At 37.8% G+C, this 17,210-nt stretch overlaps 8 protein-coding genes across 8 annotated transcripts; 5 read left to right on the top strand and 3 right to left on the bottom strand.

The window, feature by feature from the left end:
• Positions 1-210: 210 nt before the first annotated feature.
• PET9 (ADP/ATP carrier protein PET9) lies at positions 211-1,167 on the top strand (the record flags this gene model as incomplete). Its single annotated transcript, XM_056222119.1, has 1 exon — positions 211-1,167. One exon carries the CDS (start codon positions 211-213, stop codon positions 1,165-1,167), a length of 957 nt encoding a protein of 318 aa, XP_056080331.1.
• A 319-nt stretch (positions 1,168-1,486) lies between these two features.
• SHE1 (She1p) lies at positions 1,487-2,518 on the bottom strand (the record flags this gene model as incomplete). Its single annotated transcript, XM_056222108.1, has 1 exon — positions 1,487-2,518. The coding sequence occupies one exon, from the start codon at positions 2,516-2,518 to the stop codon at positions 1,487-1,489; it is 1,032 nt and encodes a 343-aa protein (XP_056080330.1).
• Positions 2,519-2,873: 355 nt separating this feature from the next.
• On the bottom strand, positions 2,874-4,016 carry HEK2 (Hek2p; the record flags this gene model as incomplete). Its single annotated transcript, XM_056222097.1, has 1 exon — positions 2,874-4,016. One exon carries the CDS (start codon positions 4,014-4,016, stop codon positions 2,874-2,876), a length of 1,143 nt encoding a protein of 380 aa, XP_056080329.1.
• A 489-nt stretch (positions 4,017-4,505) lies between these two features.
• Positions 4,506-5,540, top strand: RIB1 (GTP cyclohydrolase II; the record flags this gene model as incomplete). The annotated part of the gene is made up of 1 exon (XM_056222086.1): positions 4,506-5,540. The coding sequence occupies one exon, from the start codon at positions 4,506-4,508 to the stop codon at positions 5,538-5,540; it is 1,035 nt and encodes a 344-aa protein (XP_056080328.1).
• Positions 5,541-5,809: 269 nt separating this feature from the next.
• STU1 (Stu1p) lies at positions 5,810-10,360 on the top strand (the record flags this gene model as incomplete). The annotated part of the gene is made up of 1 exon (XM_056222075.1): positions 5,810-10,360. The coding sequence occupies one exon, from the start codon at positions 5,810-5,812 to the stop codon at positions 10,358-10,360; it is 4,551 nt and encodes a 1,516-aa protein (XP_056080327.1).
• Positions 10,361-10,602: 242 nt separating this feature from the next.
• POL12 (DNA-directed DNA polymerase alpha subunit POL12) lies at positions 10,603-12,720 on the top strand (the record flags this gene model as incomplete). The annotated part of the gene is made up of 1 exon (XM_056222064.1): positions 10,603-12,720. The coding sequence occupies one exon, from the start codon at positions 10,603-10,605 to the stop codon at positions 12,718-12,720; it is 2,118 nt and encodes a 705-aa protein (XP_056080326.1).
• Positions 12,721-12,997: 277 nt separating this feature from the next.
• On the top strand, positions 12,998-13,771 carry SMKI02G0760 (pyridoxal phosphate homeostasis protein; the record flags this gene model as incomplete). The annotated part of the gene is made up of 1 exon (XM_056222053.1): positions 12,998-13,771. One exon carries the CDS (start codon positions 12,998-13,000, stop codon positions 13,769-13,771), a length of 774 nt encoding a protein of 257 aa, XP_056080325.1.
• A 138-nt stretch (positions 13,772-13,909) lies between these two features.
• Positions 13,910-16,987, bottom strand: APL3 (Apl3p; the record flags this gene model as incomplete). The annotated part of the gene is made up of 1 exon (XM_056222042.1): positions 13,910-16,987. One exon carries the CDS (start codon positions 16,985-16,987, stop codon positions 13,910-13,912), a length of 3,078 nt encoding a protein of 1,025 aa, XP_056080324.1.
• Between the last annotated feature and the right edge of the window lie 223 nt (positions 16,988-17,210).

Raw genomic sequence — 17,210 nt, 5'->3', positions numbered from 1 at the left:
ATAAATACCATTTGAGTTTCCAATATTTAATTTTTCACGATATCGCACTGAAATAAGAGTACTTTTTTCACTGTTGGTTATACGTACATTGCAATACATCAACAAATCAAAGGAGCCTCTCTATATTATTTGTAATTTGTTGTTGTTCTTTTTTTGTGTGCATTTTTAAACCTCGAAATCATACATTAACATAAATACAGACAAATAGCCATGTCCTCTAACGCCCAAGTCAAAACCCCATTACCATCAGCCTCAGCTCCAAAGAAGGAATCAAACTTTTTGATTGATTTCTTAATGGGTGGTGTCAGTGCTGCCGTCGCTAAGACTGCTGCCTCTCCCATTGAAAGAGTCAAGCTTTTGATTCAAAACCAAGATGAAATGTTGAAGCAAGGTACCCTAGACAAAAAGTACGCTGGTATCTTGGACTGTTTCAAGAGAACTGCCAAGCAGGAAGGTATCATCTCATTCTGGAGAGGTAACACTGCTAACGTTATTCGTTATTTCCCTACTCAAGCTTTGAATTTCGCTTTCAAGGACAAGATTAAAGCCATGTTTGGTTTCAAGAAGGAAGAAGGTTACACTAAGTGGTTTGCCGGTAACTTGGCTTCTGGTGGTGCTGCTGGTGCGTTGTCCTTGATGTTTGTTTACTCTTTGGATTACGCAAGAACTAGACTGGCTGCTGACTCCAAGTCCTCCAAGAAGGGTGGTGCTCGTCAATTCAACGGTTTGGTTGACGTCTACAAGAAGACCTTGAAGTCTGATGGTATTGCTGGTCTTTACAGAGGTTTCTTACCTTCTGTTGTTGGTATTGTTGTCTACAGAGGTCTATACTTCGGTATGTACGATTCTTTGAAGCCTCTATTGTTGACTGGTTCTTTGGAAGGTTCATTCTTGGCTTCATTCTTGTTAGGTTGGGTTGTTACTACTGGTGCTTCCACATGTTCTTACCCATTGGATACCGTCAGAAGAAGAATGATGATGACTTCTGGCCAAGCTGTTAAGTACGATGGTGCCTTTGACTGTATGAGAAAGATTGTTGCCGCTGAAGGTGTCAGTTCTCTATTCAAGGGTTGTGGTGCTAATATTCTCAGAGGTGTTGCAGGTGCTGGTGTTATCTCAATGTACGATCAACTGCAAATGATCTTGTTTGGTAAGAAGTTCAAATAAGTCTAATTTGACTTGATTTATTTGAATTCTCTCTCTTACACTTTATTTCTTCTTTTTTTTTCTTTTGATTTTTGGTGTCTAATGAGTGACACGATTTGTTTTTGATAATATTATTATCCTCCTATATTTTTAGAAATTCTTTTCAACAAGAATCAAAGATTCCAAAAAAAAAAGAAAACAATGAAAATGTTTTAAGCAACTTTTACGTATAAAGAAGAAAAAAATTCTAAATATCCAGTAAATAGTTTTATATTAGTAGTATTCTTTCCCGCTTTTAAAATGTCGTCACATGACATGTTTCTTATAAAATGCAATTTCTTCATCGCCAAATGGGCCTTTCATTCTTTGAGCTAGTAGCCGCATTCTGCTTGAGATGACTGGACAATGAGCCGCTTGTCTTACTCTTTACCAGTCGAGTCTTTGAATTGATGTTTTCTTTGGATTTTGTCTGAGTTTCTGATGATAAATTTTTCATAGATGTCGACCTAGAGAACGTTGTTTGCTTGTAAAGTCTATCAAAGACGGAAATTGAATTCTTCAATTGAGAACTTGTTCCTTGCGCAACCGGTGTGCGTTCTGGTGGTTTGCTTCTGGTGTGTAAATCTCTTATTGATGAAGATCTGGGTACTTTAGATTTTGGGATCGATGGAGCTGATGAGGAGGAGGAAGAAGAAGAGGACGATGCATTACGATGAGTAGAGTTGATCTTGTTTAAAGAATTTGTCGTGGGCATTAGAAAGTTTGGCTTGGGTATGAACGGTTTGGGTTTTGACAATGGCGTGTTCTTTATCGAATTAACATTAGACTTCGCTTGCATAGATCTTGCTCTGGCTACAATGTCATTACCATTGACCAACGAGTTGCGCAGCTTCAACCTTCGTATTCTTCTTGTGATATCATTGACCACTGGGGTAGTGTATGGAATCGAACGTGAAGGCCTTGACCTTTTCATCGATTCGGGCCGGTCCTGTGGAATTGCATTCTGAGATTTCCTCTTAGGTGTATGCAAGAGCGTATAATGCGTGTCTAACGACTCCATCTGACCAAATTGAGAATCATGCTTTGCTTGGAAAAACTCATTGATATTATACGAGTCCAATTTCTGTTCGCCGCTCTTATTACCGTTATGTTGTTGCTGGGATTGGTCTTTTAGGAATTCAAACTTCGAAGTAGCTCTAGAATCTAGTTCGCTTAGTACGGAGTTGCCAAGTCTTTTGGAAACACCAATAGTCTCGATGATATTGCTATTGTTATTTGAATGGAAGTCTATACTCATATGCGGCGGCGTAAAATCATTAAATTGGGAAGTGGTGTCTTTATCTCTGTGCTCTTTTTGAAGTTTATCATTCATCCATGAAGATAGTCTATGTTCCAAGGCTGTAGTTGTTTGTTTGTTTATACTATTGCCTTAATCTTACGATTTTTTCATGTTATCTTCCCCTTCCCTCTCTCTGTGCCTCCATCCGGCGATGCGCGAAATGCTGTAATGATGGATTCAGATTATAATACAGGAGAATACAACAGCTTTATTAAGTATTTATAGAAGGTTTTCTATACAAATATATATACATATACATATATATACATTAAATCCTTTTTTTTCTCTTTAATAAAATACAGTTTAAACTAGTAATGATGCAACATTATTCGTTAAGATGATAGTTTGTTTTGTCTGTGTGCGCGCGCACATGAGCACATGTCTACTACTACTGTTGTCCTTCATTGTCATGTTCCTCCTGCACTTCTTCCTTCTCTTCGGAAGAGGAAGGAACATCGGAATGTTCAGAAACAGCAGTGGTACTTCCTTCCGAGGCTTCCAGCTTTCTCTTATAGTTTTCACGCTTCTCAATTTCGGTATTCAGGTTTTTCAAAAGCATGGATTCAGCGAGTTTTACATTCTTCGGGAATTTACTTGTGATTATGAATTTTCTAAAATTTTCGTCCTTGTCGTCATCATCCTTCCTTTCCACAACAATATTAGTTTTAGTAAAAGTTTTCAAGTTTTTGATTCTGTTCATTCCACGACCAATAATGGCACCCACGTAAAGTTCTGGGATCTTCAATTCAATTTTAGTGTTGGAAGAACTAGAAGCGGGGGTAGGTTCACCAGACGACTTTTTTAAATGAGGAAAATAAGATCTTTCTGTGCTGAATCTCACGTCAACATCACTCAAAATAATCTCGCTGATTTCAATGAGTACGTTCGTGATGGAACCTGGAAAACCTTGGATCTCAATGATTCTCTCGTCACTAGCAGGCAAGAAGTCCTTGGAGGCCACAATCTTGACGCCGTGCTTATTGATAAGAGACTTAATGGTGGCGCCAGCCTTGCCGATGATCGAAGAGATGTGGGAATTTGCCACAATGAGCCTCACATAACCAATGTTTTCTAGTTGTTGCAGGTCTCTAATTTCGCCCTTAGAGGGAGCTGGCAAAATATGGTTCAGGAAATGGAAGTTATAGTGCTCCTCGATCTCGCCTTCAGCGGCATCCTCATTCTCGGGATTCCGCTTGTTGAGCACGTCAACAATATCACCGATGGCGTTCGCCACATTAATTACATTACCTGCACAGGATAGAATTCTGTCGGAACAACCGGGTACCTTTTCAGAAATACCAATCTTGACGGAGTTGGAAGCTCTTATGCGTGAGATGGTAGAGCCCTTGGTGCCAATGATCTTGGCAGCCTCTTTCAGAGACAGCAATAGCCTATGATTGATGGTAGGTTGAGAGGTGGCGCCAACAACAGGGGCGGCGCCAGTGGCGGCGCTGCCGGCATCACTGGTGCCGCCGTTGGCATTGCTTGTAGGGATTGCAACGGGAGTAGCAGCTTCGAAGAACTGTGACATGGCGGGTATATATACTGATGCTCTGTCTCTAAGTTACCCGATCAGTTGATGTTTTGTTACTAAAGGGGCGCCGGACTTGGGTGGGGAGTGATGTTTATACTGCTTACACTCTGTGGTTATATATGCCCGGTACTTAATTCTCTGCTCTTGTTGTTTTTTAACTGAGCGAGCTGATCCACACCAAAAAAAAAAAAGGAGGGGTTCCGTATAGAGCGATAGGGTATATATCAGGAGTAAAAGGTTATGAAAGAAAAAAGTAGGGTATATTGATAATTTTAGAGACAAGACAATAGGTCTAAGGCTTTTCTTTTTTTTCCTTCAAGTTTTTCTTTTTCTTTTTACGATTTGTCAGAAATTAGTCGGACGCCTCTTGTGGGGTGGGCGCCAACAAGTATAGTATATATAAGGAAGTTGCTGTGCTGGTGTACACGATGATTGAGTCATTCATTACAAAGAAATTTATACATAATAGTACAACAAAACTACAAGATGACAATGGAAAAGATCAAAAGCGTTAATCAGGATAGTAGCAAAAATGAGGTTGGTAGTGCGGGAGGTGGTAAGGATGACGGCGGCTTGCCCTTTGTACAATGTGTTGCAAGAGCTCGCATCCCCACCACACAGGGTCCGGATATCTTTTTACATCTATACAGCAATAATCGTGACAACAAGGAACATTTGGCGATTGTGTTTGGTGAAGACATACGGTCGCGCTCGCTATTCCGTAGAAGACTGTACGAGACGCAGCAAGATAGAATGATCAGGGGTGCCTATATCGGCAAGTTATACCCTGGAAGGACGGTGGCAGATGAGGACGACAGACTCGGTTTGGCGCTGGAGTTTGATGATATTACAGGTGAGCTATTAGCTTCGAAGGCTACGACATGGGACTTCCACAACCGCACGTTGGTGCGGATACATTCTGAGTGTTACACCGGTGAGAACGCCTGGAGTGCACGTTGTGATTGTGGTGAGCAATTTGACAGGGCCGGCAGACTTATTGCATGTGATCACGAGCCCACAAGCAACATCCAGGGTGGCAGCGGCCATGGTGTTATCGTATATCTAAGACAAGAGGGTCGTGGCATCGGGTTGGGTGAGAAGCTCAAGGCATACAACCTGCAAGATTTGGGTGCTGATACTGTACAGGCGAATTTAATGCTGAAACATCCTGTGGATGCTAGGGACTTCTCGCTGGGCAAGGCCATTTTGCTGGACCTGGGCATTGGCAACGTCAGGCTGCTGACAAATAATCCGGAAAAAATAAAACAGGTAGATCACGCGCCTCTTCTGAAGTGTGTCGAACGAGTGCCCATGGTACCTATCCACTGGACGAACTCCAGCGAAGGTATAGACTCCAAGGAAATAGAGGGTTATCTCAGGACCAAGATAGAAAGGATGGGCCATCTACTCACGGAACCTTTGAAACTACATACTAATCCTCAATCTACCGAGTCAGATAAAACCCAGAAGGAAAACAACATGAACTCTGCGCTGTCATCAACATCCACGCTGGCAATATAATATAACTGTAGCATATTATTAGTACATAGTACTCTTTTGTAATGAAACGATAATTCCATAGTATTCGAGTGATTGATTTGATGTTACCCCGACGGCGCGTATTGGCGCATTTGACATCTCTTACAAGAAAATCAGATTGTTTACTCATTTCAAAGTGTTAAACATCTATTTATTTACCTTTGAAATAAAAATTCACCTTCCGCCGGTAGACAGGTATATTCAACGTCAAACACTAAGGTTTTTGGAGAACCTCGCATGCTTCGGAAATAATGCTGTCCTTTAATAATGAGAACAATAACAAAAGCAGCACTGATACGCATCCAGATGATTCCTTCCCGTTATACACTGTATTCAAAGACAATTCTATACCCATGGAGGACAAAATGGCACTGCTCACGCGGTTTAAAGGCCATGTAAAAAAGGAGCTAGTCAACGAATCGTCAATCCAGGCCTATTTTTCTGCGTTACTGTTCATTTCTGGCCATTTCGCCTACCGTTCGTACCCGCGGTTAATCCTACTATCACACTCCTCGCTTTGCTACCTAATCAAGCGAGTGGCCATGCAGTCTCCCTTAAAATTTAATGACACTCTAGTTGAGCAATTACTGAATCACTTGATCTTTCAATTGCCTAATGAGAAAAAGTTCTGGCTAGCATCTATCAAAGCCATTGAAGCAATCTACTTGGTGAATCCATCAAAGATCCAAGCCATTCTGGCAAATTTTTTGCAAAGACCAAATGACAAACAAAACGAAGATTACTTGAACAGGATAAAATCTACGTTACTGACTATCGATGAACTGATCCAGATTAATGAGAAAAACAATTCAAATCATCTGCAATTACTGCGATTTTTCATGCTATCGTTCACCAATCTTTTAAACAATAACCTAAATGAGCATGCAAATGACGATTACAATAACATAATAATAGAGCTTATTTTTGATATAATGTACAAGTATTTGAAAACGGACAACGAGGATTCTCAAGATTTGATAAATGGATTCATCAACGACTTGGAAGTAGGGAAGTTCAAACAGAAGTTTGTTAGTTTAGCAAGTTCACAAGATCAGTGTGGATTGCAAGAGGACAAGTCCGCATTGTTCGATGAAGAGTACGAGTTTCAATTGCTGTTAACTGAGGCGAAGTTGCCGCAGTTATCAAACAACTTAAGCAGTAAAGATTCAGTCGTGAAAAAAAACTACGAGTCTTTGAGCCAACTACAACAGGATTTAGAAAACTTACTGGTCCCGTTCCAAAGCATAAAAGAAACGGAACAAAATTGGAAACTAAGGCAATCAAATATAATCGAACTAGACAACATCATATCCGGCAACGTCCCCAAAGACAACCCAGAAGGATTTGTTACCGCAATGAGGGAGGTTCAATTAATTGAACTGATTTCAAGAGCCACTTCATCGCTGAGGACAACATTATCATTAACGGCGTTGCTTTTCCTCAAGAGACTAATTCATATTTTAAGTGACCATTTGCCCTTATCAATATTGGACCAAGTCTTCGTCATTTTTAAAAACTTATTATCCTCTACTAAAAAAATTTCTTCACAAACTGCATTTCATTGTTTAATTACATTGATCATTGATATAAATCATTTCCACAATAAACTATTCCAGTTGTCCTTCTTATTAATAAATGAGAAGACGGTAGCACCGAGATTTTGTTCTGCAATACTGCTGCGTAGTTTCCTAATTAAGTTCAACGACTCCAGTCTCCTATTTAATAATTCGACCATGACTTCCCCAACTTCAAAGTTGGAAAATAATCTCATATACATTGAAGAATGGTTAAAAAAAGGAATTTCAGATTCACAAACAACGGTGAGAGAGGCGATGAGAATAACTTTTTGGTATTTTTATAAATGTTATCCTACAAATGCTAGAAAATTACTAAGTTCTTCCTTCTCACCACAGCTCAAAAAGGCAACAGAATTAGCAATCCCCACTCATTTAAATATAAACTATCAAGTTTCTAGAATCTCATCTACCGCCTCTACCTCCACCACGGCGACTCGCTTATACGCTCAATCTTCCAACGCTTCTTCAAGAAGAGTTAGTTTACTGGAACAGAAAAGGAATTTTCCAAGTTATGCTCAACCGACGCAATCATCCTCTACTGCCCTACTCAACCCTCCTTTGACCACAACAGGTGGAAATGTTATCCCCAATAAGCTTTCGAATAAATTGAAAACAAACTTTAGATCAACTAGTGAATATTCAAGTAAAGAGAATGAAAAAAGGGCAAGAGATCAGGATAGTTCATATCCTGTTACAAACAGTAGCGCGAAAGATAATAATAATTTTATTAAAAGAAAGGTTAGTGCACCTCCTTCTACTGCCACTACAAAAACGCCTGAAAATTACAATAATCTAGACGACTTTTCTTCAAACCAGATTGATTTGACTGACGAATTATCGAACAGTTACTCTAATCCTCTCATAAAAAAATATATGGATAAGAACGGCGTTTCAATTTCATCTTCTCCGATTTCAATGCAAGGTGGTAACAAACCTGGTGAATACGAGGCCCTTTATAAAAGATTCAATGATGATTCTTTTTTGACCCAATTCAAAGAGATACTGCAATATTTAGAGAAGGAACTATTGTCGGAACCACAGCAATCATCATCCTCAATATCCGTACCAAAAATCGAATTTGCTAAAATACTGAAAAAGCTACGCCAAATTATGATAAAATCACCACATGATTTCAAACCATTTCTAAAAATACCGAAGTTTATAAATGAAATTCCCATAAACTATCTCCTTGAGCTATATGCTATTATTGATTTTGATTACATGGAAATCTCTAAGAATAAAACTAATTCTGACAAGCCTCATGAACTAATCAACTTGATTGTATCCATTGTGGAGCTATTGAATTTCTTAAATTCCGGCAATTGTCCAGCCGACTCAAAAATATACTATATGAAATACAAAACTGTGTTCTTCGATTACAATTTCAAGCTACTATTAGAAATTTTCCGTAAATTGAATAGCAAACATGATAACACTTTAAAACTAAAAGTGAACGATCTGATGCCCAAGTTATTGAATTGTCTCTTTCAAGTTTATGGCAAAGAGTTTGACTATACATGTTATTTCAATTTGATTTTTGAAATATATAAATTTCATAATGAACGCTTTGATAAGTTGTTAACTGATTTTGACATTGTATCCACTAAGATGAAAATTTGCCATGAACTCGAGAAGAAGGACGCTAGCTTCAGAATAGAAAATATTATTTCGAGGGAGAATTCTGTAAGCTTCACCTCCATTGACAATAAGAAATTTGAAAGAGATGATGACTTCGACGAGGCAGCGGACGACGAAAATGATGTGAAAAAATACATGGAAATGACAATGATTAATCCATTCAAGAGCCTAGAAACTGATAAAACACTGGGATTAAAAAACAATGTTGATCAAAAAAGAACATCAAGCACAGATAGTGTGGTTTTTCATGATGATAATGAGAAGGATAAAAAGCTCTCAGAAATGACAAAAATTGTAAGTGTTTACCAGTTAGATTATCCAAATCCAGTAAAAGAGGAAGAAAACGATCAGGATATGGATAATTCGCCAAAATCAGATCTAAATTTAAGTGAGATTTTCCATAACAGTAATGATAATACCGAAAAAAAACTGAAAGACGATAACGAACCAACCGTCAAATTTAGTACAGATCCTCCAAAGATAATGAATGAGTGTAAAAAAAGTGTTGAAAACGAAAACGAGAAACCTGATTTGGAAACCATGTCACCAATAAAAGGAGACGAGGATGAGAATATGGATCAAAAGCACAGAACCACTGTAAAGAGAGAGAGAGAGCTAACCCTAACTGAACAAGATATAAACTCTAAGAGACTAAAGTTGGTAAATAACAAGAAACCCGAAACGACAAAGTTTTCTATTATGGATAATTTCTTGAAGGATTCGTTAACTGTATATGAAATTAGTCATCTTTTAATGGTCGATTCTATTGGTAACACTTCAATGGATTCCAGTGTTTATTTCAGCCACATGCTGAAAGCTATAAACAGAATCAAAAGCGGTTCCTTCACTATGAAACATATAAACTACCTGATCGAACCCTTAATTATATGTTTTCAAAATCAGAAAATGATCAATTGGTTGACAAATGAAAATGGCTTTGATGAACTTTTGGCTGTTGCTATTATGCTTTTGAAATCCACAGATGATACGCCATCAATACCATCGAAAATCTCCAGTAAATCCATTATTCTTGTCCATAGTCTTTTAGTTTGGAAGAAATTTTTGAATAAAGTAGATGGAAATGCCGATGATGATGGAGTTTCATTAAGGATGTCGTTCGAGGAAGTATGGGAACAAATCCTTTTAATGCTTAATAAGTTTTCTGACTACGGGAATGAAATATATAAATTAGCACAGGAGTTCCGGGATAATCTAATGCTATCAAACTTCTTTAAAAAACATTCAGCAACAAGAATTCTAAGCATGCTGGTTACAGAAATTCAGCCAGATACGGCCGGTGTGAAAGAGACCTTTTTAATGGAGACCTTATGGAAAATGCTGTTGTCTCCTACCATTTGCCAGCAATTTAAGAAATCTAACCTCTCAGAAATTATCCAAACAATGAGCTATTTCACTATGGGGAGTGATAATACCTCATGGAACTTTACTAGTGCTGTGGTCTTAGCACATTGTTTAAGACTCCTCCAATCTGCTCCAGACTCTACTGAACAAGAAACTGAACGGTTATTCGATTGCTTACCTAAAGATGTCTTTAAAATGATTATGTTCATCGCCTCAAACGAATAGTGAATAGCATTGTTGACGCGTTAATTTTTTTTTTTTTGACGTGACGCGTCTCATCAGTACTCGTTCCTTTTTGCTTGTTCTTAGAATTGTAATAGTATGAGTTCTTTGAAGTCATATTTAATATCATTTTTCCATACATATATAAAATATTAGCATAAAAATTTCACCAGGACAGTCGATTATTAGTTCGTTTACTAGAGTTTATATATAAATATAAACGGAGAGCAACTGTATCAAATAAAATGAGTGAGTCTATGGACGTCATCACCCATTTTGGGCCAGAGGCAGATAAACCAGAGATTGTAACCGCATTAGAAAACTTAAAGAAACTACATGCACTGACGGTTGAAGATCTGTACATTAAATGGGAGCAATTTTCCAATCAAAGACATCAAATACACACAGATCTAACATCCAAGAATATAGATGAGTTCAAGAAATTCTTGCAATTACAAATGGAAAAGCGTGCAAATCTGAATTCATCCACTTCAAAGATAACCGCATCTACCAAAAAACCAGTTATAAAAAAAAATTTGAATTCGAGTCCTTTGTTTGGTCTTCATATTCCGAAAACACCAACCTTGAAAAAAAGAAAATTGCATGGTCCCTTTTCACTCAGTGATTCCAAGAAAACTTACAATGCAAGTTCTGAAACAGAACCAAATGGAAAGGAAAATGGTTCTCTTAAGTTAGAGTTTACACCAGGCTTATTGGGAGATGGCGGGGATATAAAGGATTCTCTGTCACAAGTTAAAAACCCAGACGTTAAGTCTCCGAACCCATCAACTTTCCAAACTCCAACAACGAACACCCCGACAGCACTGAAGCAGAATTGTACTGCCGGCAAGATTTTAGATTCCCTCAACCCTGAAAACATTGAAGTATCGTCCGGTAACTCCAATGTAGATATTGTGCTGGGCGAAGAACTATCAACCAATGAGGTTAAAGTTGAACCTTTTTATGATGCTAAAAAGTATAAATTCAGGACAATGAGGCAAAATTTACAGGAAGCTTCCGATGTTCTCGATGATCAAATTGACTCATTTACCAAGATTATTCAAAATCATTATAAATTATCGCCAAATGATTTCGCTGATCCAACCATTCAATCCCAGTCTGAAATCTATACTGTTGGAAGGATTGTTCCAGATTCGCCTACCTACGACAAATTTTTAAACCCAGAATCTCTTTCCCTAGAGACTTCAAGGATGGGTGGAGTTGGAAGAAGAGTAAGGCTAGACCTATCACAGGTAAATGAGCTTTCTTTTTTCTTAGGACAAATTGTGGCGTTCAAAGGTAAAAACGCGAACGGAGATTATTTTACTGTCAACTCTACATTAGCACTACCTTACCCAAACTTGCCAGTATCTACATCAGAAGAATTGCAACAGTGCCAAGCAAACTTGGAGGGTTCTTCTTTGAAGGTTATAGTCACATGTGGCCCATACTTTTCCGACGATAATTTTTCCTTGGAGCTACTGCAAGACTTTATTAGCCGTATAAATAACAAAGCAAAACCTCATGTTTTAATAATGTTTGGCCCATTCATAGATATAACTCACCCTCTAATAGCCAGTGGTAAAATACCAGTTTTTCCCCAATTCAAAACGCAGCCAAAAACATTGGATGAGCTTTTTCTAAAATTATTTACACCTATTCTAAAAACCATATCACCGCATATTCAAATCATACTGATACCCTCTACAAGAGACGCGATTTCCAATCATGCTGCATATCCACAAGCCTCTTTAAATAGAAAGGCTTTACAGTTACCCAAAAAAAACTTTAAGTGCATGACTAATCCTTCTTCTTTTCAAATAAACGAGATATACTTTGGTTGTTCGAATGTCGATACGTTCAAAGATCTAAAGGAAGTCATTAAAGGTGGCAGCACTTCATCAAGGTATAGACTGGATCGTGTTTCTGAGCATATCTTACAACAGCGCAGATATTACCCCATTTTCCCAGGAAGCATTCGTACTAGAATAAAACCGAAAAATGAATTCTCAAACGAGGAAGCTAGTAATACGAAGAACAATGCGGGAAAAGCTTATGAGCATATATCAGGTACAGATTTAGACGTGAGCTATCTGGGACTAACAGAATTTGTCGGTGGGTTCTCCCCTGACATAATGATTATACCTAGTGAATTACAGTACTTTGCAAGAGTTGTTCAAAATGTAATTGTTATTAACCCTGGAAGATTTATGAGGGCAACAGGTAACAGGGGATCTTATGCACAAATTACCGTGACTTGTCCAGATCTTGAAGACGGGAATTTGACGCTTGTAGAAGGTGAAGAGCCCGTCTATCTTCATAACGTCTGGAAACGCGCAAGAGTTGACCTAATCACTACTTGACATATTCACTAAAATTTAAGTAATAGAGTACCCACAAAGCCGACGCTGACGTGTTATTATGTACCTAAAATATTAACTTTAAGAGTTCCTGTAACCTTATTTTAAATTAACATCACATGCTAGTGTTGTCCGGGTAAAGTATGTGTCACGATATCGAAATTGAAAAAAAAAAATGTTCATAACCAGAGCCTACTCTTAAATGCATAAAAAAAAACCCAAGTTGATAGGCATCAATCTTCTTTTTATAAAACAAAGTCAGTCACGACCACACTGCAAAATGTCTACATCGATATCATATGATGAGGATAGGAAGACCAAACTAGTGGCTCAATACGAATCTATAAGGAAAGTGGTGGATACAGAGGCAGGAGAAGTTCACGGTGATAAAGATGCTTCTAAAATTTTAATACTAGTTGTTTCAAAACTAAAGCCAGTCAGTGATATAAAGATTCTTTACGATCATGGTGTGAGAGACTTTGGAGAAAACTATGTTCAAGAGTTGGTTGAGAAAGCAAAGATATTACCAGAAGATATCAAGTGGCACTTTATTGGCGGTTTGCAAACAAATAAATGTAAAGATTTAGCTAAAGTACCAAATTTGTATTCTGTTGAAACGGTTGACTCTTTAAAAAAAGCCAAGAAATTAAACGAATCCAGAGGTAAATTTGAGCCTGAATGTAACCCGATATTATGTAATGTTCAGATTAATACATCACATGAAGATCAGAAGTCAGGGTTAAATGACGAAGCTAGAATATTTGAAGTCGTCGACTTTTTTTTGTCAGACGAATGCAAGTATGTTAAGTTGAACGGGCTAATGACCATCGGGTCATGGAATATTTCCCACGAAGATAATGAAGAAAACAAAAACTTTACTACGTTAGTTGAGTGGAAGCAAAAGATTGACGCTAAGTTTGGAACATCCTTGAAATTGTCTATGGGCATGAGTGCTGATTTCAAGCAGGCCGTCAGACAAGGAACATCGGAGGTCAGAATCGGTACTGATATTCTTGGCGTTAGGCCTCCAAAAAATGAGGCTAGAATTATTTAGCTTTTAAGTAACATTTTATACAAGACCTTCCACTTTTCAGCATTCCAACATAAAAGAAACAAATAGAATCTCCAAATATATAAATGTGTTTATATGTACAAAGCAGATTATTTTCAATTAAGTGACTTCGAAAGCATTTTATTTTGAGAGTACATTTCTTATGCAGTCAACAATATATCTAGCAAGAGGGCCAGATGTCGTTGTTTTACAGGTGACGTTAGCCAGCCCGTTTTCCTGATATTGTATCTTCATTAAACAACCAAAGTTTCCCTCAGTTTTCGTATGAATGATACCTGAAACAAACAATGTACTGTGAACACTGGTCTGATCGACTATATCGAACCCCAATCTTTTGACTATTTGCGTGAGTAGTAGAAGGCCATCTTCTAAACCAATAGTCTCAGCCTTTTTAGAATCCTTATTAAACTTTATACCAGACTTTTGGTATTCCCCATCTTTTCCCAAGGCATCACTTAAAGTTTTCCAACGACTGATAAATTGTGCTAAATTCAAATGCATGCTTGGATTAACTTCGCTGTTAACCAATGTTGTAGTCATACCTATACCTGTTTTTACATTGATGGTATTTGTACTACCACCACACTTAAAATGAATCGCCAAAATGGGACTATCTTCGACGTCGAATGGTTTTCTTATGGAAACTTCATAACTTTCCTCTACCCTTTTATGGGGCTTAATCTTAGCAGTAGGAGGCAAATTAATATTCATAATCACATATTCAGGATTGCCTTGTGTCTTTGAAGCGATGACTTGTGTCGACAATCCTGTAATCTCCCACTCAGTCAAGTTAATGAAGGCAAGCGATATATGGAACACGAATGGCTGTTGTGGATTAGGGGTAGTTATCCGATAAAACACCTTAATTAAAGAAGATGTAAAAAGCACACCTTGTTTATGTGAAATCATTCTCGTGAAGCCTTCCCTCCAGTTCGGAACAAGGATCTGTCTTGAGTAATAAGAGTCCTTCCCTGATAAGTCTTCGGATGAACTGATTTTGGAGTTTACATCATCCATGGTATTTCTACGAGATGGTGGTGGCATTGGAACCATAATCGATCTCGAAGAGTTTGCCCTCTTCGGTAGTAATTCAGGTGTGGAAGAAGATGCCGCAGAAGGAGTATTTATTAAAGTAGCGCTTCCTGCTGATGTGGGTAGTGATCCTAATCTCTTTAATAATGGGTTAGATTTGTTGTTGAATGGTGGCATCGGTTCAAACAAGACTTCTAAAATGTCAATATTTCCATTTACTTTAGCCAGCTGTATAATATTAAGATATTCGAAAGATCTTGTTTGCAATTCAATGTCAAGAGAGTTTAACTCTAACTGGAAAAATTTAATGACATTAGACCCAATTTCCGGTGAGGTTTTGTACAATTTGATCATTGTGGTTAATATCATCGCCTTAGCTAAATTTGGTACGCTAAAATATTTCTCGGCAAACAAACCAAATAAAGTTGCGCCTGAAAACTTGTTTGTTATGAGGCTCGAGTACTCCCCAATCAGAAAAGCTGCAGCTTTAACAATAGCTTCAGACGTTTGCTTTTTACATAAATAGTCCACCAATCGCTCGCATGTCAATCTACGTAAAGACGGGTTATTAACTACGATTTGACATAATCGTTGCCATATTTCATCATCATTGATGGTAGTACTTGAAGTCAATGATAATAATTGTAAGGAAATAATAACAAACCAATCGATATCAGTAGCGTATTTCTCAGTCAGAATAGCAATTTTAACACCAACATCAGATTTTATCTGCGGTTCGGCAAGGTTCTTCGGTGATAAAATATACTGCAATAACCCATCGACAATAACCTTGACATTTTCAACATCGGTAAAAGTATATAGTAGATCAACAACTTTTCTAACAATAGATGAGTCTCTTTCCGTGTTCAAAAGGTGAAAAATCATATCTAGATTTTTATAGCGAACGGCATCGATTGCAGGCTTACCGCTTGACGAGCATAACTTAACTAGTGAATCTAGCGTTAGATACCGAATATTAATTTCCTTCGATGTCAGCAGGGAACATAAGGCCGACACTGAATTGCCAATGGCTTCATCTGATGGGTCCAATTTAGGTGCGAAGTTGATTAATGAAAACAACACTGTGTTTTGGACAATACGCTCTATTGGATCCTGAGCTTGTCTAGTTCCTAATTCAATGGCAACCGAGACACATTTTCGAAGCTTATTGAGTAATTCATCATCTATATTATCGGTATGTAATAAGGAACCAAGATCCCTCTCAGTTGGAGAGGCAATTAATATGCTCAATAAAGAGACCAGCTTGGTTATTAACCATGGGTTAGGCATATTGGCAAACGTATATTCTAAAGGAAACTGATTGTCCCCAGACGTGGAAGTGCCAACAACAACACAATTGTACAAAATCTCTGTCAGCTGAGGCAATAGCCTTGTGCAGTAACTAGGATCAATGTACTTGGCTATAAATTCTATTAGAGGGATTGTGGCTAAAGTTAATCTATAGTTTTCTGTATCATCCAACAAACTCAATATTCTTTGTATCCACAACTGCTTACGTTGTAAATCTTCGGTTAATATGGCATGATTACTCTTTAGTAGTGCTAAAAATGACAGCGCAGATTTTTTTTTGAGGTAAATAGAGGAAGTTGGAGATCTTAATATTTTGAACACACCTGTTGTGATGTCATCGTTGTACGCTAAGCGGTTCGTAAGTTTTCCTACCACGCCAACAAAGTTCAGCGCTAACATAACAAAGTTATCATCGGAAGAAGAAAGGTCTTTCATCAATTGATAATTGACTTCATCGTTAATTTTCGCGACCACCTCATTATGTTCATAAAGTAATTCAAGGGTCATGTAACCAATAAATTTTTCAGAATAAGAATTCGATTTCAACAGTTCTACCGTTTGCTCTAATCCGAATAAAACATCATTAAGTTTTGTCGTATTAGAAGTAATATAAATGTAGGCTAACTTGGCCACGTATTTCTTCCTTTGATAGCCACCTAATCTGTCGTGGTTACCTTGTTTTTTCTTCGCAGCATCGAAGTGCTGTTTGATTTTGACGATTTCAAATTGTATTCTTTTTTCCTGCTCTTGTGCCTGTTGTGCAAAACGAAGATCGGCGATGAACAACTGTAGACCCTTGATGGCACTGTTGTTATTAGAAACGCTTGAATTTATAAGAGTTTTCTTACGATCCATACCTTATGAGAGATAATGTTCCTATAACAGAGATTGAAAAACTAAAAGCTTGGCTGGTTGGCAAATTTCAAACTTGACTCTTCTAGCTCTTCTTGATTGCCTGAACATTTTTCGCCGACTCTACTCTTAATAGATTAAACAGGTATTTTTCACGTCGTCTTCATATATTTCTTCAGCGCTCACCGAGAAAAACTCCTATTCTTCCGTAGAGAGAGCATAATAA

The sequence above is a fragment of the Saccharomyces mikatae genome (genome assembly GCF_947241705.1).
Source record: "Saccharomyces mikatae IFO 1815 strain IFO1815 genome assembly, chromosome: 2".
In the NCBI taxonomy this organism is placed as follows: Eukaryota; Fungi; Ascomycota; class Saccharomycetes; order Saccharomycetales; family Saccharomycetaceae; genus Saccharomyces; species Saccharomyces mikatae.
Note: the sequence above shows the minus strand (reverse complement) of the source record. Positions and strands in the feature narration are given on the sequence as shown.